The sequence below is a fragment of the Xiphophorus maculatus genome, chromosome 6 (genome assembly GCF_002775205.1).
Source record: "Xiphophorus maculatus strain JP 163 A chromosome 6, X_maculatus-5.0-male, whole genome shotgun sequence".
Classification (NCBI taxonomy): domain Eukaryota; kingdom Metazoa; phylum Chordata; class Actinopteri; order Cyprinodontiformes; family Poeciliidae; genus Xiphophorus; species Xiphophorus maculatus.
Window position 1 is genome coordinate 21,148,839 of NC_036448.1, and position 19,034 is coordinate 21,167,872.

Here is a 19,034-nt window from a genome sequence, read left to right on the forward strand (position 1 = left end):
CTAATAATCAAAACATCCTTTCACAGGAAAACAGTCAGTAGCTCACATACAGACTTCTTTTCACTCTTCAAACATGACTTGAGTCTCAGACCAGGACTCAAAGTCTTAAACACATGTCAAGTCTTAAGTCTTTTATTCTCCAACTCGAGTCGCCATCTCTGATGTAGGTGCTCTACAACTTTGCGACTAGAATCCATTCATGGTTGGTTTTGATCTTTGAGATTGTAGATCTGACACAAGCAGATCTATATCTTAAAAACTGAGAAAAAGTAAGTTCCAACTCTGTTAAAGATTTAGAATGACAGCCGTCCACTTTCCTGTAACTGCAGACCGTAACTCAAGCCGCCTGGCAACCTGCCATGCGCTTTAAGCTTTTGTCACCAGCGCTGTTTAAGACCCTGGCTGTGGAGCTGTTGAGAAGCACGATTTCAGAAAGTGAATCTTACATTGTGATGCAGTGTTGGGACAATGCTGCTCTGTTTTTAATCTGCTGTATGGTTTATTCATTGAAATCTGATCATTGGTATGGCTGATATCTTAACTTTCTTTACAGATTTTGTTTTTTTTTAATCTTCCGATCAACAACTTGCATCTTTAGCTGTTCATTTGCTTTTCACTATACGTATCAAGTACCTGAGATAAGAAAATGTGCAGCAAAGGAGAAATAATCATTCACATGTTTAAAATTATCTTTATTCAGCAGTCAATATAGAGTGTAAGATAAAACATTTTTGGCACAGTTGCTTGATGATAAAAAGCTGTCCCCTTTATGTGTAATAATCTTAATAAATATGAAAATCTATAATTTATTTCCAAAATAAATACAATATAAACTACAACATAGATGCACCGCATCAGCACCCCTCGCTTTTACCTTCTCATGAGGAAAAACAAATATGCAAAACAATAGCTGTACTTCAGGCAGTTATTTCAAACTACAATAGGACGTCCGAGGGTGAGAAGGATGCATTATTATTCATGTACACAGCTTATTATTCTCCTAAAAGTCTACCAGGCAACACAACACAGAGGCATGTTCAGGGCCAGTTGAAAGGCTGTACAGTACAGTGGGTCATGGGTCAGAAAACGCTTTACAGATGGGTAAAAACTTCAGCTTTCTGCTTCTTGGAGCAAAAAGAAAACATTCCACTACCTCTTCCTAAAACCATTCATCTGGTTCCCACTTTCTCCTTTTTTCATCTTTGCAAATCAGTCAAACCTGGTTCTGGAGAAAAATGTCACAAACTTCACCCTGGGTCACAATTTGAACAAGTTAAATTATCTTAAGCTTGAGGGGAGATGTTTAATGGATTCTGAATTGTTGGCATATTTTTTGGTGAAAATGATTCCAGCGGATGTAGAGATGCAGACATATTGGTCGGCACTCCTGTTAAAGATATGTAAAAAAACAACAAATAAAAATGCTTTATTTCAGTAGCATAATGGCAAGCTAAATAAAAAGTTGGGAAAATATAACATTAAATTTGAATACATTTATCCACTAAGGGAAAATCCCATGCTAAGCAATAGACACCATCTACATCACTGTTTTATTGGGAGCATGTCAGGAAACGCCCTAGCCTAACATCAATATTTAGCGTTTTGGCCACCGACACTCAAAATGAATATGTGGGAAAGCGCATCATCGCCACTGTTAATTACAGTGGAGGATCTATGATCCTTTGGGGCCCGTTTCCCTTTCAGAGGTCCTGAGAATGCTAGACTACATGAGATTAACTCTTCAAAATACCAGGTGGTTTTAATAAACTCTGGTGAACTTTGCCAGAAAACTGAAAATGAGTCCATATAGGATCATTTAACATGATAGTGATCCAAAGCAAAGGGCCAAATCAACACCGACCTGGCCATGACCGTCTCCAGACCTAAATCGAGTCAAAACCTATTGCAAGTACGGGGTTCATAAGACAGGACCCATGACTTTGGATCATTTAGAGACACGGTGCAAAAGGGACTGGTCAGAGATAATCTATCCTGTCATTGTCATCTGCTTATCTGAGATCAGTAACAAGATTAGAAGGCAAATCCTGATATTCTTCTACCCTGCTAAGTTTTATTGGGTTCCCAATGGGCTCTTTGGACTGAAGTGATGCATGGTCCGTTCGAGAGATATGCTGTGGGGTCTCTTCAAAGGAAGATTTACCTGAAAGACTTCCTAAGCACAGCTCTCAGGCAGTATCCTGCCCAAAACCACATCAACTGATATCTTTCAGTGGGGAGGAGCAGGAGTTTTTCCAAACACTGATCTTGTAGACCTGTGTCTAGTGTATATCATGAACCATAGGTGAGGGTGGGATTTAGATGGATAATCAAATTGTAAGCTTTTCTTCTTGACTGTTCTCTTTCCACAAATGACGATCTGGAGAAGTGGTCAAATTACTGCAGACGAGGCTCAATTCCATCCAAACCCAGCTCCAAGATACTTGAATTTCTCCTCTTATTGAGGCAGAGACTGGCCTCCATCTTTTAGTTGACCCTCTTGCAGGCCACAATTTTCAGCCTTATGAGGCTGAAGACAACTGAACCACAACATCTACAATAACCAAAGACGAATTTCTCTATTAACTGGATTGGCGACTGGAGGCAACTCTGGTTGAGTCCAATCCATGCTGGAAATAAACTACACATTGTGCCAAGAATGCAGGCATGACTCTTGCTGTGGGTACACAAGGATCCTTAGATGCACCCATTAAAAACTTGGTGGACTACTATAACCTCTTTAGCACTTCCTTGAACGTAAAGCTCTGTGAAGACCAAGTTCTACATTACAATGCTTTACCAGCAAGTTGCGCCAACAGTGATTTATGTCAAAATAAGTATTTTCCTAGCATGGTCATAAATGCACTCAAGTTGAAAATATTACCTTGAGATTATCCTGTTGCAATAAAGACTTTGTACATATCTGCACCAGGGGTGCCTGGTTGATTATTAGGGGAAAATATAAGATTTGTTCTTCAGAATGCGGATGAGGAAGTTTTTTACAAGAACACGTTGAGAGCCTCTACACTATCAATAAATGCAGTTATTATGGGTCTTGTACCAGGGACGAAAGCAAAAATATTTCTTTCCTTGATAAATTATAAGTAACACTTCTTTTGTTTTCCCTGTGTAATAAAGCTGCAGTTAGTAGCAATAAGAACATAAAACATACAAATCCTCTTAGACTGAAACAATTGAACATCTTTTTGGACACATCTCAAAATATATCTGTGTAAGTTGTGCTGTAGTGACTTTTTTTTAAATTAACATGTATTTTATTTTATGGCTTCAATGGTTTTTTCTTTTTTTATGTGCCTGACTAGTAATTTGTTGGGATGATGCGTCTATAAGCCATAAAGTTTTGATAGGAATTTGAATGAAGAGCAGTAACAGCGATGGTCCGATCCACCCTGGCGCATCGTTCTTAATCTAAACATGTACAAATGACTACAAAGACACAAACCTCATGTTGCTAAACTGCTGTTAACACCATAGCTTACAGTGTCACTACACAGATAGAAAAGATATAAACATGTATTTGTTTGTGCTGTCATTTTCTTTTCATTTTTACGTGGAATCCAAACATGGCTCTCGCCATCCATGTGATCTGCTTCCAACTGGCGATGACAGGCGAATTCATTCAAAGTTACTCTGTCAAAAAGGGTTCCCATGGAAACGCCACAAACATTCCCCCATGGTTTCTTCCTCTCTGCTGGTGTTTATATTCCCTTGTTTGTCTCCCTTTATGGATCTTTCAGCAGAGGCCTGGAGCAGCTTGAAGAAGTGAGAAGTTCATTACTTTAGGTCATACACACCCACAGCTCTTCGCTGATACATTAGATATTATGTTATGGGTCTTATTTCCATAGTAGCCAAGGCTCTTTTCAAATTTAGTGGGTCGGCAGCAGGGTTCTTTGCTAACTCTGTTCTTTCGACCCCTCCCAAGAATGCCTTTTTCGACCATATGCTTCATGACGAGGTCATAGTTCAGCTTTTTTTTATCGCATTGACCACTGCAGTACTGCAGCTGTATCGTCTCGTCGCTCTCGAAGCCAAGACCGAGTTCAGTCACAGTTAGTTCCAGCTTCCTAAGGGAGCAAGGTCTGGATTTGTGAGCTCTCTTAGTCCTTCGAGTCTGGGTCATGCCAAGGGACTGGTCTCTCCTTCTCTTTCTGTCCAGCAAGGTTTCCAGCACGTGCTGAAGCTCTCCCTCTGTAAAGCTCTGCAGCATCACAGAAACTAAAAGAGATGAGAAAGATCAACAGATGTGTTACTGACACAGAGGGAGATTCAGCAGACTTCCTAGTAATTTTAAACCAAACATTCAAAACATCAAATTTGACAGAACCGATGGTTGAGTGAGATAGGGCGTTACAGTCGCTGCAAACAATGAACTACATGTGCCAACAGATGAACTCTTATTTGCTTATTTTTCTTGCATTTGCACTGTGTTTCTGCATCGTATCTCCACCAGCATGACGAAGCAATACATTTCCCTGAAGCCATTTAGCTGATAAACTGGTGTATGAAGCCAAAGTCCAATTTATTCCCTTCTGTTGACGGTTGTGAAGCCCTTATGGAGAGTCGGTGAAGTATGAGGTGCATAGGTTGTTTTATAATGTTACAACCTACTCTATAAACAAACGAGTCAGGCACTAAGTGTTCTGCCTGAACCGTGGCAACCTATTCCCATGACTCCTTATCTTAAACCAGACCAAACAAGATGAAAGAAATGGCGTTTCTCACACTCTGAGAGCAGGGAGTTCATGTTGTTGCCTGTTGAGCGCGTCTTCCGACGAAGATCTTCGGTCTGCCAGGGCAGCACTCGTGGTTCAGTTGAAGATATTGAAGAGGATTTGGGGGAAGGTTCTGACGAAGAAGATGCCCGCGGATGTTTCGCTTGGACTCTGAACTCTCTGATGGAGGCCATGTTTCTAATGAGGAAGGTGGACAGGGCTGCAGCACAGAGCACGAAAGCAAAAGTAGCACCTTTCCATAACTTCATCTTAAAACGTGGGGGAGCATTGAAACTCTGCAGAGAGATGGAGACAACAAAGGGACAAAGTTCAGATAGTTTGTCAAATTTGAAGAACAGATATAAATGTGATAACCCATGTATGCTGTTAGAGTTCTGTAACTTTCTCTATCAGGGCTTTTATTTTAGCATGCATTTACTTTTTTCATTCTATTATCAGCTTGTCTGAAGGAAGAGCAGATACTGTAGATATATAAAATAATGGCGTGACTCTGCATTTAGGGTTCGCTTCCATCAGGGGGCAACACAAGTATTTAAAGAAAAAAAATACTTAAAAAATAAATAAATAAAGTTTATTTGTATAGCACATTTCAGCAACATGGCAGTTAAAATGCTTTACAAACAAGTAAAGCATTATTTTGTAAGAATGGTTGTAATGATGTTGAAAATATCATATTCATTTTGTCTGACTTGTTTGAAATTAAATTAAAATAATATTTTCTGGTCACATTAATGCTTTTGATAATTTCTAAACTATTTTAACTGATCAAGCCAGAGGTTTTAGAACAGGGATGTCAAAAATGTGGCATGGGGAGCCATTTGAGGCCCTTGAAATGATTTTGGTTGTCCCCTGACAACAAGTCAACAATGATTTTAAAAAAAGAAAGAAAAAAAATCTGTCCCGACAAAATAGAAAACAATTGATGACCCCAATAAATTTGGAAATTGTCTGTTTTTCTTTTAATAAAGCAACAGTCCAAAGGCCTTTAAAATGTTATGGATCTTTAGTGACATACAAATTTATTCATATTGATTTATTGTTGAACAGGAAAACTGTCACAAACTATGTTTTTCTTCTTTTTAAAAAAAAAAAAATTATTTTGTGGTCCACCACTAGTTTAAATGTTCACATTTTGGCCCTTAAGGTAAAACGTTTGGACACCAGTGTTGTACATTTTCACATTCAAGAAGCCTTCAATATCATCAACTGTAACTTTATTCAGTAATTCATCTAAAAAGTAAAACTCTTACATAATACAGATTCATTACCAACTGTATGATATATTTCAGTTTTTATGATCAACGCTTACAAATAAGAACTCCAAATTTTCTATCTCAAAATAGTGAATTTTTATACAGAAATGTTAATCTACTGAATAAGTTTTGCAGAGTAAAGGAGCTCAACGCATGATTGGAGCTCATGTTGCATGAATAGCAGCGTAGCATGGAAGAGATCAGGATGTTGTTTTACTCAGGTGTTAAGAAGGCAGATGGCTCTAATAGCTCTGAATCAAATGACTGGTTCGTTAGGTCTTTGCCAAATGTGATGAGATCTTGAAGAGGTAATTGAACCATTTGATTAGCTGTGTTGGATCAGAGATGCATCTAAAACCAGCCAATCAACTGCAGTGATATTGGCAGTGTCTGAAGGGGCAAAGTTCTGCTGAAAAATCAAATAAATTTCCCAAGAGAGCTTGACAGCAGAGGGAAACATAAAATGTTCTAACATTTCCTGGTAGATGTTTGCACTGACATGATAAAAACACAGTTGACAGAGTTTCCCCCACAAAACCTGTCAAGCCTAATGATAGGGACACTAAGGCAATCCACTAGCAGCTTTTTGTGTTTATAAAATGCTTAAAATTACAAAAATACAGAAATGCACAAGCAGCCATCATGATGTGAAGGGACAGTGCAATTGGTGTGCACCCCCTCCCGCCCAGTTCAGTGAGTACACTTTATACCACTTTATACCTAGCTTAATCCGTCTTTACTGTCATTGGTGTATAAAAACCCCATTTAAAATGAACAAACAACACTTAGCCTAATGGGGGGCAAGTAAAGCCTGGTGGCCCGCCAGGTTTATAATGCACTGTGGAAACCCTGGTAGACCAGCGGCATGCAACATTTACTTTCTTCTGATTAGGAGGCTTTGGACCACCAAGCAGCAGTCAAAGTCATGTTCCTGATTTATCTGACTCCATGCCTTGAGAACCTCTCCCAAACTCTCGAAGTGGCTCTTAGGTTGTATTTATCTTTTTTTACTGGTACACCTTTTTCTGTCACTTCAACTGATCTTTCCATTAATATGATTGAATTCATACAGATTCTTTTGCAATTCCTTTTCTATTTTGTGGAGGGTGTCCACAACTATCTGTATAACTCCCGTCAAGTCAGCAGGCTTCCTCATGAGTGAGTCAGAACAAAACATTTCTTTATCATCAGACTTGTTTTGTTGGCCTTCTGTAATGTTGCAGAATCTGAATTTTGAATCTCTTTAATGTGTTTCCCTCAACTTGTTAAAGTTTTTCAGAAACTTTTTGATAATTGAATATGCTGTCTTGTAACTTCCTGGTCTTTGAGAATGAAGTTTGTGTTTAAAGTTTGCCTCGTCAAACTTATGCTGTCTGGGTGGATTTTTCACCGTTTCTCTGCTTCGATGACAATATAAACTTCTTTAATTTATTTGAATGTTTCCTTAAAGAGAGCAAACACATTCCTGCCATTACAAGAATCTCTTGGCCACACCTATTTGCTAAGTAGTGTTTGATGAAGCCCTTACGAACATGTGTTTGCCTAGATCCCATTATCACGGATGGCCCAGCCCTCCCTCCTGCCACAGCCGCCACAAAAACTCAATTTAGAGTAATCCAGCCTAACGTTCCCCCTTCCCTCCTCAAGCCCTCATTCTGGTATTCAAGACATTTTGCTGTATTTTTCATGTCGTGTGACAAGTGAGCAAAGCATTTCCTCGGATTCGGAAATGGTATGCTGGCAGAGACTTAAAAGCAAATCCAGACCAGTCTCGCAAAGCGTTTTGCCAGACTGGAGCCTGTAGCATATACGTACAGGCTGCCGGGTTGTTTACAGTGAAGGGGAGAAAGCCACATATTTCTGCCGCCTGGTTCACTACAGGAATGAAAATACAGCATAAATATGATCTGTAAATCTGAGTACAGTAAAAAGAGGGCTTAATGCATTTCAAGTTGTTTTTTTGTTTTTAACGAGCTGTGGGCAAATTATAGAAACCACTGAATGTTAGGGTTTTGGACGACACACACAAACACACAAACAAACTCCATGCTTGAGCGGCCGAGGGATAAACGATGTGTAAACATGGACCACCAGTCTATCAGTTAAAGCTCAACTCATCAATCATAATTCCATATGGGTCTGAGATGCTGAGGAGTCTCTGCACAATACTATTCATTTGACAGTCAAACGTGTCGCCCAACAACCTCGTTTAATGTCCAGTCTATGTAAATCAGGCGTGGAGCAGCAGCCCTAGGGTACGTCTGACATCTACTCCTTACTGCTCATTCTGATCACCAGACAAGATCAACTGATGTTCCATGTTTCTGCTGGTTTAACACAATTTATTTTCTCACTGTTTTATGATATTTTTCTGTCTTATGCAATTTAATGGGGTTTTTTAACAGGCTGTTGTTGAAAATGAGAATTTGTTCTCAATCAACTCACCTGTTTAAATAAAACTAAAAGTAACAGCAGCAACTTTAAGTAGATATTAAATGAAAAACAAAGCAAGGTTCCTTTGCACTATGAAACTGGATTCCAATATTTTCCCTGCCTGGATAAAGACGGAAATACCCTTTTCCAGACTTTATTCCCTATCAAATTGTGTAAATTATTATCCTCCTTTGTGTGGTTCCTCCATGTACTGCGTTCTCTTTTAATCCTTTCTTGATTTCTCCATCTCCCTTATGTTTTTCTCATTTCTTCCTCCCCCTTTATGTCCTTCATTGTTTTCATCCTTTTTAAACATACTTCCATCCCTCTCCTTTTCTTGATCTTCTAGCTTCCTTCGTTGTGACCTTCCATCTTTCTTTTTTGCTCTTAACTTCCTTCCTTGTCCCTCTTTGCATCATATTTCCCCTCCTTCTGTCCATTTTTCCTACCTTTTTCCTACTTCCTTTACTTTACCATCTCTTTTGTGCTAACTCCCTTCATTTTTTTGTCATGCCCCTTCTTCTTTTCTTTCCTTTGTATTCTAACACCCTTTCCTTCCATCTTTTAATTCATTCTTTTTTTCTTGTGTCCTATCTTTCTTCTCTATTTGTGTTCCTACTTCATTTCGTCTCCTGTACCCTTCTTGTGTTTTTCTTTCCCTCCATCCTCTATTTAATTCCTTGTCCTACAATACATTCTATCTCTATCCATCCATCTTCTGTTTTTGTTTTTTTTCTTTTCTCGGGTTCCTCATTTAAAACCTGCCCACTGTAGAAACGTTCAGAAAAATCCCCTTGCTCCTGTTCAGAGTGATAAATTGTCAATAGTAATAGAGTCAGTTTGTTATGATGAACGGCCCAGGTTGAGATCACTGTTTGTTTCTTCTATTAATAGGTCAGTTTGGGGCGATTACTCATCCCCGGGAGTTAGCCGTTTCACACCGCAGCGATGCGTCAGTGTCCTCAGCTCGTTAACTCGGCGGCTCATCTCGATAAAACAATTACCTCGTCAAGAGGAGATGAGGCCTCCGGCGTGTCAGTGGCTGACACTGGACGAAGCCGAGCCGCCGTACGCTGATCTCACGTCCCCTGAAGACGCTTTGATTGTCATAATTGCTCCACTCAGAAACACATTAGTCACATCTGCAGTCGATTGCCAGCAATAAAAGTGCCAGGGAGCATTCGGCAGCTTGCTCAGATGGTCACGGAAAATTAATCAGCTCAGACATTTAATATCTACCTCTGGCCTTTACTGCTGAGGACATAAATACATGGATACTGATAGGGAGGAAGGAGAAGAGGAGGGGAAGGAGGCACTGGGGTTTTCTTTTGAATTGAAATGGAAAGACACCACCCAAACGGAGAGGAACAGTAACACAGAGGATACAGTGGAACCCCAGAGGACTTTTCACCAGAAGGAAAACCCATCCTCAATAAGAGACATAAAAGTACAGATGAGCTACAAAGACAACTCAACCAGCTCCCACACATCCTCAACATGTCTGGCTCTTCACAAAAGCATCACGTGGCAATGTGTCCCTGCACGCTGCTGTGCTGGAACAGAGGGTGATTTAAGGTGCAAGGCCCAAAACAAGCTGAGAAAATCTTTCATTCACGAACAAAAGACCTGATTCCAGCCAAAGAAGCCTAACGCCTTCAATATCACAACTTTTATGTAAGAAATGGCACCTGAAATGTTGACCTACAGAAAAGTATGCCCATATACGGCACAGTACAGCATGTGGCTTTGCCCAGGGCGCCACACAAGACCGAGGTAAATACTTGCTTTGTGCCATTATCATTTGCTACTTAATTAAGAGCTGTTTCTTTGTTTTTATAAGCAGGATCAATCTACTCCACCAGTCTCATCCTATCTATCTAGTCCATCTTCCCTAGGGTGCCTGTCATACAAGAACCACTTACTCAGTATATGTACTCAATACCTGTTTGTAAGTTGAATCGAGGTTCAACTTACAAACAGGTAAGTTGAACCTTGACACTTTTCTATTAAAACTGTAACCGTTAGTTACTGTTAGTCTTTGGGTGTTTTTAGGCCTCGTCTATGCACCGTCAGCTATCTGAGAAAACAAACACACTTTGTGTTTTGGCCTTTTATCCACACAAAAAGTCTTTAATATCACTAAAAATTATTATTTGTTAAAACTGTGACCAAAGTGAAGATTTGAGTAAACTCTGCATTTGTTGTGTACATTTGAAAATGGAGATCTGGGATCCCACGCATGACAGTCTGTGACAAATAATGCGCCAGTGTGCCTACTTCCTTGCACATGATTCCCAATTGACACTGTATTGTGTTTTATTAACTTTAAAAACTATGTATAAGTAATTCAACCTATAAACATCTCTGCACAAATGAACCTCCTGGTGCCATTTTTAATTCCTAACAAGAGGTTGTGGTTGTTTTCTGATTGGCTGACATGTATTAAATTTGCTCTACACTGCCCCCTATGGGTTTGGCATGTTTAAAACAACGCTCAGAGCTGGATTTGTGCGGGTTCATGTGGATGAAAACTTTTCTGAACCCGATCCTGTGTGTAGAATATTTCTTAAATGGAGTGGCAAGACTATTTATTTCTATAAAGACCCAGCTACAGGCATACTAGGCCTTAGAGTGTAACACTTGAGGTGTAACCCTGTTGCGTAAAGTTACAAAAATGTGGATCACCACCAGCTGAAACAGGAGAGCAAAAGGGTGACAAAAGAAATTGGGGGTTTTAACCAGCATTGACGTGGCATTGGATTAAGACAGGTTACTTTAACATCTACCTGTTGATTCAGGTGTCTCATCTTCCCCTTGACAGATTTTTAATCAGGTTTAAGTCACATGAAAATTAATGTGTTCAAGAATGTTCGAAACCATCCCGGAGGCATTATGCATGCATCAACGCAAACAATATGCAGTTGTAGGCCAGTCCTCAAACATTAACTGAGCTCTTGTTTCTACTCAAAGATTGTATTATCTCAAATGACACAATAAAATTGACGTGTTCAAGAAATAATTGGGTCAGTGGCCGTGGTGCCGCTAAGCCGACAGTAATGTAATTACAGCGCCATGGCAGTAGCATCCTTCCTTCCTGCTGCTGCCAGAGGGAGAAACTCAACACAATGCCACGGCCAATCGAAGATGAAGCAGAGAACTGTCAAAGTGGGCATAGGTTACATCAGTGGTTAACACCAGCAGACAGGGGGGGAGTTTCTTGTCTGCCGGCTTGGATCTGGACCAACACTAGAGAGATCACAGACGAACTGAATGAAGAGCTTCTTTGTGCAGATACCAGCTTTTTGTGCCTCACTACTCTAACATTCTTCCTATAGGCACCCTAAATACAGAATGTTCTGTCTCTCAGTAACTCACACACATTCCATAAACACGCATACACTGCCGTTGCGTGGTTTCACTTTTCTCAGATCATCTGACGCAGACGTGCACAGATAAACTTTCCAACCCTGCGGTGTTCGTCAGAGTTCCCTTCTCTGCTTTCATGTTCCTACAGCAACATCACCCAACACCAGATTATCCAGATTACATAATACCACTGCCTTTTGATAATAAGAATCCCCCTCAGGCCTAACTTTTTGTGTTTGTGTGTACATGTATTTATGCCACTGCACAACCGGGGCATCTACCTACAGAACATGAATGCTTTGCTCCGCCCATGCGACCGGCTGTTTCTGCACTACACTGAACACACCTTGTAAAATACCTGCGTTGGAAAGATAACAGCAGCATAACAAACGGTGGCAAAGGCGCCTACTGGGTTGTTGCAGGGAAACAACTTTCTTATGGAGTACCATAGAGGCCTAGTCTTGTGTTTTCCTCTCTTAAATGAGCATCAGGAGGCTCGGGGACAGTGCCTGGAGAAGGTAATGGGGACATATTCCAAAGATCAGGGCGGGATTAGCACTAATGCCTGCCGGGTTTATCTTCAGTCACGTGGACAAACACCTGGCTGCAGTGTTGGTGGGGGTGTGTGTGTGTCAGTGCTAATCCATCCGACACCTCAAACTCAAGGGGTAGGCCAGCATGCTATGAGAGAGAATCGGCGCCTCTTCCTATAAAACGCCTCGAATATCGGAATAATGAGAAAAGCGACAACCTTTGCGAGTCGGATCTGTCGTTTTGGCGCTCAAAAACAGTTGCGACACAATTTGGGTGAACTGAAGCAGGACTTGTTGTCCTATCAGCATTTGTTCTTCTTGATGAAATTAAAAAAAGTTAGGTAAAAAAAATGCTTTGCAATTTATTTGTGCAGCCACATCAATTGTCTAGAGCTCTGTCACACAGCAACCAAAGGATCATTAAAATAAAGCCTGGAACTTGTTAGTGTGAGAGCTGCTGTTCATTACTTAGGACACATTTTTACACACATTTCACACATTCTTGTGTTTTTCTACTTTGTGACTTAAAAAAACTTACGTTTGTGGATGAATACAGATTAATAGTTGACAAACAGCCTTGTACAGGGCACCACTACTGATCCTGCTGCTGTCCAGGTGGCACTGTGTGCACATTTAATACCTGGCTATTAGAAAAAATGTTGATTACATTTCCATATCTAACAGATTAAGAGAAAGTTTCATGACAGCTGGATTAGAAACAATCTTGCCTCATCACTATTTGTGTTACAGAGATGGATGTTATGTGGGCTACTTTCTAAAGAAGAGTCCCTGAGCTGCTATTCTGGACCTTAATCTGTCCACGCCAGATCCTCTTTTAGCACAACAGCATCGACTCTAAACCCTTGTTAAACAGGTCGATGTTTCTGCCGCGGAAGGTTTGGTGGCCATCTGCCACTGTATGAACTCCACTTTCAAATGTGGAGCACTTTCAATGAAAGAACTGAATATAACGCTATATGTAATGCTGTAAACATTCCAGGATTCAGAAGAGTGGTACTGCATGAGGATTTTTACAAACTAATCATTGACTGGTTATTGAAATTAAGGTGTATGGAGGTTTTAATAATTTTATTTTATTTTATTTATTTATTTATTTTTACAAAACTGCTCAAATATTCTGCCACCACAGTCCTGGTTTAAAGTAGAGGTGCACCAAGAAATTGACTTTTGACTGGAATTCACTGGAAATCAGTTTGATCAGCCGAGATCAATAACCAGCCGATAGAAAACTGAAGGACCGTGTTCTTCACATAAACACTTTGTTGTGGACGGTGTGTCTGCATGAAAAAAAACTCTTTATCAACCTTCACCATAACTGTGGTGGTTAGAACGAGAAATCCAAAAATGCACAGAGATGTAAAAAGTAATTTAAAAGCAAACTATATATCCGGACAGCAAGAGAGAGCAAGACTTTAAGCAGATACCTAATAAGAGTGTGAAAAAGTTTTTATTGTGAAAATGTTGATTTATCTTTTGCAAATCTGAGTTAAGGATTTGCATTCTCTCAGTAATACTTGAAGAAACTTCAATTTTCTTAATACTAACCATGCTAACATTACCTGCTAATATAAGATCCTTAAAATGTAAACCTTTTAATCATTTCCTAAGTTTAATTTTAAAATACTATTAGAATTTTCTTCACATTTAATTATTAAATGAAGACCATAGGAAAAAATATATATGTATTTTGAAAGCTCGTCTTATTTTTGAATTTTAAAAGAGAAAAAGTGATGCCGATTTTCCTCTACCCTTATTGCTGGACACTTGGTCAGCTGGTTGAAAGAAGGCTTCCAGTGTGTCCTTGTCTTGAAATGTAGAGGCAAATTCATCTCTTTTGAAATATACCTACTGGCAAAAAATCAGCAAAGTCATGATACTCGTATAACAATTCCATCTGTTTATTGAATGCCAATTGAGACGTAGAAATTGATCTCATTGCTTTTATTTCAGATATTCCTATTGCTACCATATTGGTTATTTCAGTTGTAATTATGCTATGGATTTATTGATTTGGCTTTGATACAGACTTAATCCAAAATAATAATAAAGTAAAAGCTTTTGAGTGTTCATTGTGCAGAATATTGCATCTTCCTGCTTTTCTGCTCTTTACAAAGTCACAGGTTTAACTAACCCTAACTTTGCAAACCAGCTGCAGTTTTAAAGCAGCATTACTTTAACAGTGATGAATGGGATTCATCTACTTCACTCTCCTGGTAAACAAGGGAAAAGTCTAGAAGCTTCCACAATCTTTATAAAAGGAGCATACAGTAATGATTTAAAAACTGTGATGTATCTTACTGGTAAACGGCTCATGCTTAGTGTTAATATTGTGGTTCCGGACAGAACAACCTCAGATGCTGTTTTTTCTTCTTATCTTGTCTGATTTGTGCTGTGGTTAAAATGTCGTGCTTGTTCTTCCTATAATAGCCGCTTATATTTACTCTTTGAGGACATTTGTTTAATGAGAGCTCTTAGACACCTAATTCAACTTTGGGGTTAAGACGCTACAGTTGCTCTGGAAAGTAGACCTTTGGGGAAGAAGAATCTGTGCTGGTGCGTCGTTGATCTCACGTTTTAGCTCCCTCCTGTCACAATCAGATTTGTCAGGTTATGAAAGTTGAACGCCTCAATTGACTTTAGGCTTAACCTCGATCAGGCCTCTTGGGGCACAGCTAGATACAGCGTAATCTCTACGTATGATATGGGCTTAGTGCAAAGTGGATCAACACTCTGATAAAAATAATCCAAGAGAGGTTTCACTGTTTTTTACAGCACATATAATATTTTATTATCTCAATCCACGTAATAAACTGATAAAGCTGCAGTTCTATAACAGGAAATGAGTGGAGGACTTAATGCCTTTGCAAGGAACAACCAGAAAGCAACTATGCATGAAAATGAGGCACACCACCACATTGGTTGAGTGACAGAAAAAAACAAACTTTTCATTTCTGAAAACAAATGTGTCTGCATAGTGGGAGTGAAATAATTACAATAACTATCTACTTTTTTGTCATTTTTGTGCTTGCTCCAGCTTGGTGGCATGCCCCCTTGTAATCAGTGGCCACTACTCTGCAAACATTTCGTGCCAGCCTGGCTGCTGCGCACCGCTGTCATGTGGTTGCAGTGAGGGCCGCTTGTTGATACAGATAATCCAACGTGTGTTTTCTGCCACTCAGGCACTTAGAGAGGCATCTCTGTCAGCAGCACCTAACGCCTTCCCACTTAAGCTGCCAGCTTAAACTAGCAAAAGAAGATGCGCTGTCCTTACCGTTCGGCCTGCTAATCCAGACTTAGCTGCGTGGCGTCGGCTTCAGCTGACCTCCTCAGGCAAGTGCTGACTGGGTACGTCCATCTTCATCACAGGTGAGGAGCACAGGCAGGAGTCCTTCTTTTTTCCCATGAATTGTGTCAACTCCTTCGCCTCGCGAGTACGGGAGGTGTCCTGACTTGACTCAGGTCCAGGATGTCTTATTCTTCGATCATATTTGCTTTTCCATTGAACTCTTCTGAGTGGTGAAGATCAAAATCAACATTCCTCTGAATGTAAGCATGCTCTTTGTGGCACCAAGATTGATCCATTCAAAAGAAGAAGAAGGGGGGGTGAAAGAGCTTGAAGGGACTGTAGGCTTCGGTTCAGAAAACGCCCGTCAACATGTCTCTTCGCGCAGAACTTCTTGCTCTTCTGTTTTGCAAAAAAGAAAAGCCTTTAACCTAAAACAGAAGGAGAGAGCAGAGCTGAGGTGCAGTGGCATGCAATAAACAGATCCCACAGATGTCTTAACTTTTATCCCATATGTTGAAGGACTCGCGTCCCCTCAGAGCACTTTGTCTTCACTGATGGAAGGACAATGCACATCTTACCCTCTTTTCCAGCAGCAGGTCCTCTGTTGTGCTCCCAGGAGGGGGAACTCTGTGGGTTGAGAGGATGGGTTAGGGTGAGGAGGGAGAGCGTGGTTACTCTAAGTGGAGCAGAGAGCTTCTTTCTGATGCCTCTGCTTGCCTCTCCCCCCCTCAAACTGTTGCTCCTCCTCCTCCATAGTTGTGCTTGTGGGCCGAGTCGGATTACTCCTGATATGTTAATCTTCCTGGCTCTAACTCCAGGAGCACTAAAGGATGCTTTGGCCTGAGCAGGAGCTTACATTCACCTTCTGCCGCAAGGGAGTCTGCCATCTTAAGCAGGCAATTGGTAATAGCCTCAACTGGGCAGATAGGGTCTGCTGAAGCAAGTGCTTTCCAATCATTTAGGGGGAATTAGGAAAGTTCACAATTGGTTTAAAAGGCTCTGAGACAACATTAAAACCCATCTAAACAAAGTTAACACAAAAGAAGTGTTTCATGATTCAATCTGGAGTCGGCTGGAGATAAAACCATGACTCTTGTTGAGGATCTCACATTTCCCTCCTCTCCGGACCCGTGTTTTAGCCCGTGAGCCCTCGAGTGGCAAATGAGGAGCAGATGGTCGTACTTTTGGAAGGTATCAGGCAGTCCAGACTGCAATCTAAATAAATACCCTGTTCCCAGAGGAAATGTGTCAGGTGCGCGGGGTCGGTAACGTCTAAACAGAATCCAACCTGTTTAGAGATGAGCTAACCGATGGATCGGAGATCGGAGGAGACGCCACGAAACTCCACAGGTGTTGCTTTTAGGGAGCGTAAACCTTCTTCATAAATCAGCTCAAGAAGTGTGTTTGAAGCCAGAGATGGATAAATAAATTTTAACATAAACCAGCAACACAACAGGAAGCAAATTATTTGCTAACAATTATCTTATTCTAACAACATGACTCATTTGGACACACTCAGCCCAGTGTCAACACAAATCATAGTTTACAGGCAAAGATGTGGTTCAGTGTTTACGTTCTATGCCTCATAGATACTTTAGAAATGAGTGGGAACAAAATGGAAATACCAGAGGAATTTCCTGCCGGCTTTTAAGTTCAGATGACATAAAACCAAGGACCTAAAACTGGTTGTGCTGTTGGTGCATGTAGTGGTACCCAGAAAAAAGTATTTCTAACCATTCAAGGATAATCACCAGTCACAGAGATGGAGCTTCCCCTCAACATGTTTAAACACATGGATCTTTATTTCAAACTGAATTTCCTGAAGAGCGAAGTGCAATGGAGGAGATTGCTGGTCTTTTTGTCCCTTTGCCACTTCATACATTAAAGGTTTTAGTTTCTTCTGGGCATGAAATGGGGCTGTTCACAGGACAATGTTTCATCAAAATAGAACTACTGGACCATGGATCCAGAAACTGCACCAATTCCACCTTAACCATCTTCCAGATACAATCTAGAAATTACTTTGCACAGTGGCATTCTGACAAAGCAATACTTTCTAAAATGTCTTATCTTTGAATAGATGGATTAATTTGACAAACAGAGGTTGAACTGTGCTAAAAGATGATACAAATCATAACAGGTGCAACTAAACAGTTTACTACTGGAGCTGTTTCTGTTTTCAACAATCAGGAGCCATATTGGATTTTGAAGCTGAAGTTGGTGAAAAACATCAGATTTTAATTATTGTATTTTATACTTTAGATGACCTTTCTGTTTATTTTTCCCAACCTAGAACATGGAAATTTCCACTTCTGAGTACAACTAGATAAATAACACATGCAAATCTGATTAAAATTGACAGTATTTTTAGTTTTGCCTAGGAAGAGACTTAATCCCTCAAGTTGCAAATAGATTTGCATGCTTGTGTAAGAATGTGTGCCTGTGTATGAATGTGGATTCATGAGACTCATAGCAAAACAGTTTCTGCAGTCGGAGGCTTTTTCAAATTTGTTGTAACACAGACTGCTACAGGAGATCTTTCCTGCCCACAGCCAGATAGAGAAGGCTATCTGCTCACTGCCCACATTTACGTTTGTTGTAAATGTTACAACATTTAATTTCTCTTTGGGATCAATAAAATATTTTTAATTGAATTGAATTTGAAAATAACTAGGAAAGTGCTGTAAAGTCCCTTTACTAATTAAAGGGGATAACGTAGAAAACTTCCAACACAGACAAACTTAACTAATGTAAACTGCCTTCTTTTAAGTTGAAATCTATCGGTATATCCTAAGTATTGCTGCAGTATCAATTATACTTGAAACCATTCAGAAATGCTTACAGCTCCCTATTTTAATAATTCAAACACCAAATGTAACTTTGGTGTTTGTTATTAAATACAGTTTAAACTGATCACTATCACAGAAGCTCATATGTACGGTCTTCCTCATTTCTACTGTTTAGGGTGCAGCCAATAGGCACCAAGGAAAATGAATGTTGCTACTGGATTGGATGCTTTACCTAATGTATTTTTTAGATGACAAATATACAGGTATTCCTTTTTTTTCCTTTTTTTTTATATGTAGCAGCCATATTGGATTTTGAGTCTGGTGTTGGTGACAAACCTTCAACTTTCCTACTTAAAATGCAAAATAAAATTCAGGGGATATTTCTGTTTCTGTTTTTTCTCACTAATTGCAGCTTGAACATCCAAACAAAAATGTTTCAACCATATATGTTGTTTTTTCAATATGAAAAAAACACAACTAACTGAAAAAGTCCAAACCTATTGTATTTATCAGTGTTGTGGTTCTTGGACATATAAGTATTTACTGAGATTGTTCCTATTAGAAAGGGAGATTATAAAAAATTATCTGTCTTAATGTTT

At 39.8% G+C, this 19,034-nt stretch overlaps 1 protein-coding gene across 2 annotated transcripts; it reads right to left on the reverse strand.

Annotated features, from left to right (window-relative positions):
- Positions 1-703: 703 nt before the first annotated feature.
- LOC106699846 (neurturin-like) lies at positions 704-16,332 on the reverse strand. 2 transcript variants are annotated; one of them, XM_023334916.1, is made up of 4 exons: positions 16,225-16,332; positions 15,632-16,074; positions 4,744-5,029; positions 704-4,236 (listed from the first exon to the last, which is right to left on the reverse strand). In XM_023334916.1, the coding sequence occupies exons 3-4, from the start codon at positions 5,000-5,002 to the stop codon at positions 3,803-3,805; spliced, it is 693 nt and encodes a 230-aa protein (XP_023190684.1). In that variant the 5' UTR covers positions 5,003-5,029; positions 15,632-16,074; positions 16,225-16,332; the 3' UTR covers positions 704-3,802. The 2 variants fall into 2 exon arrangements, with proteins under 2 accessions (XP_023190684.1, XP_014326986.1); XM_014471500.2 differs by having other exon boundaries at positions 15,632-16,332.
- Positions 16,333-19,034: the final 2,702 nt, after the last annotated feature.